At 65.1% G+C, this 2540-nt stretch overlaps 1 protein-coding gene across 1 annotated transcript; it reads left to right on the top strand.

Annotated features, from left to right (window-relative positions):
- LOC134162317 (lipocalin-15-like) lies at positions 1-2262 on the top strand. Its single transcript, XM_062615978.1, has 7 exons — positions 1-153; positions 547-686; positions 859-923; positions 1156-1269; positions 1731-1832; positions 1932-1953; positions 2107-2262. Exons 1-7 carry the CDS (start codon positions 58-60, stop codon positions 2108-2110), a joined length of 543 nt encoding a protein of 180 aa, XP_062471962.1. The 5' UTR covers positions 1-57; the 3' UTR covers positions 2111-2262.
- The last annotated feature ends 278 nt before the right edge of the window (positions 2263-2540 follow it).

Below are 2540 nucleotides of genomic sequence, written 5' to 3'. Positions count from 1 at the left end.
TGCGGGAGGAGACGGGTCCCAGCAGCCTCCCCTGCCCGCACGCAGCCCCCGGTGAGGATGAGGCCGGCGCTGCCCTGCCTGGCTCTGGCGCTGCTCTGCGTGCTGCGCGCCGCGGCCGAGGTGCCCGTGCAGCCGGGCTTTGACACCCAGAAGGTAACGAAGGGCAGGGGGTGCCCCCAGCCCGTGCTGTGTCCCCAGGCACCCCGAGGAGCCCCAGGAGAGGGGGTGTCTGTGCGCACCGGGTTGGTTAGTCCTGCCCCGCGCCTGCCTGCGACGGCCAGACCCAGCCGTGGCCCCGCTGCAGGGACACGCACACCCGGCACTGTGATGCCCCCAGACGTGTGGGATTGCCCCAGGGAACATGGGCCAGGCGCTGCACTCACCCTTCCAGCGCAGAGCCGTGTGTCCTGCATGCAGGCAGGCGCCAGGTCACTGTGTTAGGTCTGCAGAGCGGGTGGCAGGTTCCTGCACTGGACTGTCACATCTTCCACAGAGGGTGGCAGGTTCCCATGCCTGTGCCAACCCCCTGGTGATGTCCTGCTGCAGTTTGCAGGGAAGTGGCATTTCGCAGCCACTGTTTCCAACTGCTCCATGTACCTGAAGATGAAGGATGGGATGAAGTCACCCATCGCCACCATCAGCTTCACGCCGGAGGGGAACCTGGCTATGAAGCTTGCCTGGCCCCTGTGAGTGCCGACCTGCTTGATGGGTCCCGCTTGGGCTCCATCCCCACCAATGCAGCTGGGCAAGGATCATCCTGCTGCTGTCCACAGCGCTGGGCTCATCCCGGCCCTCCCCATCTGCTGGCCTCCCAGGTGGGGTCCAGCCCCCTTTGCCATTCCCATTTTCCCTCTCCAGGCCGGACAGATGCCAGAGGTTGGAGCTGCTCTTCCAGCGGAGCGGTCAGGCAGGGCACTACATGGGTAAGTACGGGCAGGTGGAGCAGAGCCACCCACACCCTGGCACAGAGGGGGTGTTCAGCCCCTCTGCCCCATGGCTGGGCCACGGGCTGCACTGCTGTGGGGGCATGGGCCTGCTGGATCCCTCGGGGGTCCCCTGGTTCCCTTCATACCCCCTCAGGCCCTGAGCCGTGAGCCCCAGGAGGGGCCATGGAGGTGCTCAGGCTGCACCACGTTGACTGCTGTGGTCCTTCAGCAGCACAAGAGAAGAGAGAGCTGCGTGTGATGGAGACGGACTACAGCCACTACGCCATCGTGCACGAGACCCAGCACAGCGAGCAGCAGCCCAGCACCATGCTGCAGCTCCTCAGTGGGTATCAGGAGCAGGAATGGGCACCCACAGCTCCCCACAGAGGGACATTGGCGCGGGGGGAGGGGGGGGGCAGGGGCTGGGCTCCCCGCTGCGTTCCAGGGCCCCCTGCCTCAGCACCCCACGTGCTGCCACCCAGGGAGTTCATCTGGGGTGGATTAAACCTTGCACCAAAGATATCCCCCATTGGGCTGTGGTTTGACCTGAAGCTCCCCCAGCTCCACCAGCTGCCCCACACCACCCCCAGCAGGTGGGTTCCTCCTCCCAAGGGGCTTGTGCCCCTTTGCTGCCAGCCCTGGGTAGCTGTGGGGTACCCGGTGTCCACCCTGCACGTCCATGGCTTCACCTTTCCCCTTCCCTGGGGCCCCATCGCTGCCCCACGGGAGCTGAAGCCCCCGTGTGGGGCTCTCTGCTGGGTCTCCCCACACTCATCAGCCCCTGCTTTGGGTGTCTGGCTGCAGCAAGGGAGCAGGACGTGAGCCCCCAGCTCCTGCAGAAGTTTGAAGAGCTCATCCCCGCTGTGGGGCTGACCAAGGCCATGCTGGCTGTGCTGCCCAAGTCGGGTAAGTGCTGGCAGGGCAGGGGTGCACGCACAGCCCCTCTGCATGGGGATGCTCGGGACACTGCCCATGGCGTGCTCACCCCTCTTTGCTTTTCAACAGATCAGTGCACCGCAGCCATCAGGTGAGCATGGCCAGGGGATGCCGGGTGTCCCTGCTGCCATGGCCAGGGCTGAGCAGGGACTCAGCCCCCTCAGGGACTCCCTGCCTGCCTCGGGGCTCTGCAGCATTTCGCCTCTCCCTGCTCTAACTCACCCATCGTCATTCCTCCCTGCAGCTGAAGGGGCTGATGCCAGGGCCATGGTTCCTCCAGCCCTGGCGGAAACCAGGCTCTGCTCCCCGCTCCATGATACCCCTTCCTGTGCTTCCTGTCCTCCGCTGTCCCACACCAGGATCACACCTCACCCTCTGAAATAAATAGGTGCAGAAGCTGCCCCAGAGTTTGGTGCTTTTGTCTGCAGGAGCAGGGGTGCTGCCAGGGTCCCCAGGCACCCCAAGTCCTGTGCTCCTGGGTCCAACCCTTCCTCTCAGAACCCCAGGGGAGCTGGGGTTCATTTGCTGTGCTGTTTGATGCACCCGGTGTGGTGAGGAGGGGGAGCAGAGGATGGAGAAGGTGCAGGGGGCAGTGCTGGGGATGTGGGCAGGGGAGGACTGAGCTGGGATGAACAGGGGTTCATGCAGCAGGTCTGGGCAGGCGGCGTTAAGCACTTG

The sequence above is a fragment of the Pezoporus occidentalis genome, unplaced genomic scaffold (assembly GCF_034315485.1).
Source record: "Pezoporus occidentalis ecotype Australia unplaced genomic scaffold, CSIRO_AGI_Poc_V1 ctg187, whole genome shotgun sequence".
Taxonomy (NCBI): Eukaryota; Metazoa; Chordata; class Aves; order Psittaciformes; family Psittacidae; genus Pezoporus; species Pezoporus occidentalis.
The sequence above is the reverse complement of the archived record's forward strand: the minus strand, read 5'-3'. Positions and strand labels throughout refer to the sequence as shown.

Bases quoted from the DNA above. Each gene is read 5' to 3' on its own strand.
- LOC134162317 (XM_062615978.1), top strand. From the start codon at position 58: ATGAGGCCGGCGCTGCCCTGCCTGGCTCTGGCGCTGCTCTGCGTGCTG. The intron at 154-546 runs GTAACGAAGGGC...GTCCTGCTGCAG, and splicing joins CGGGCTTTGACACCCAGAAG to TTTGCAGGGAAGTGGCATTT. The intron at 924-1,155 runs GTAAGTACGGGC...GTGGTCCTTCAG, and splicing joins TCAGGCAGGGCACTACATGG to CAGCACAAGAGAAGAGAGAG.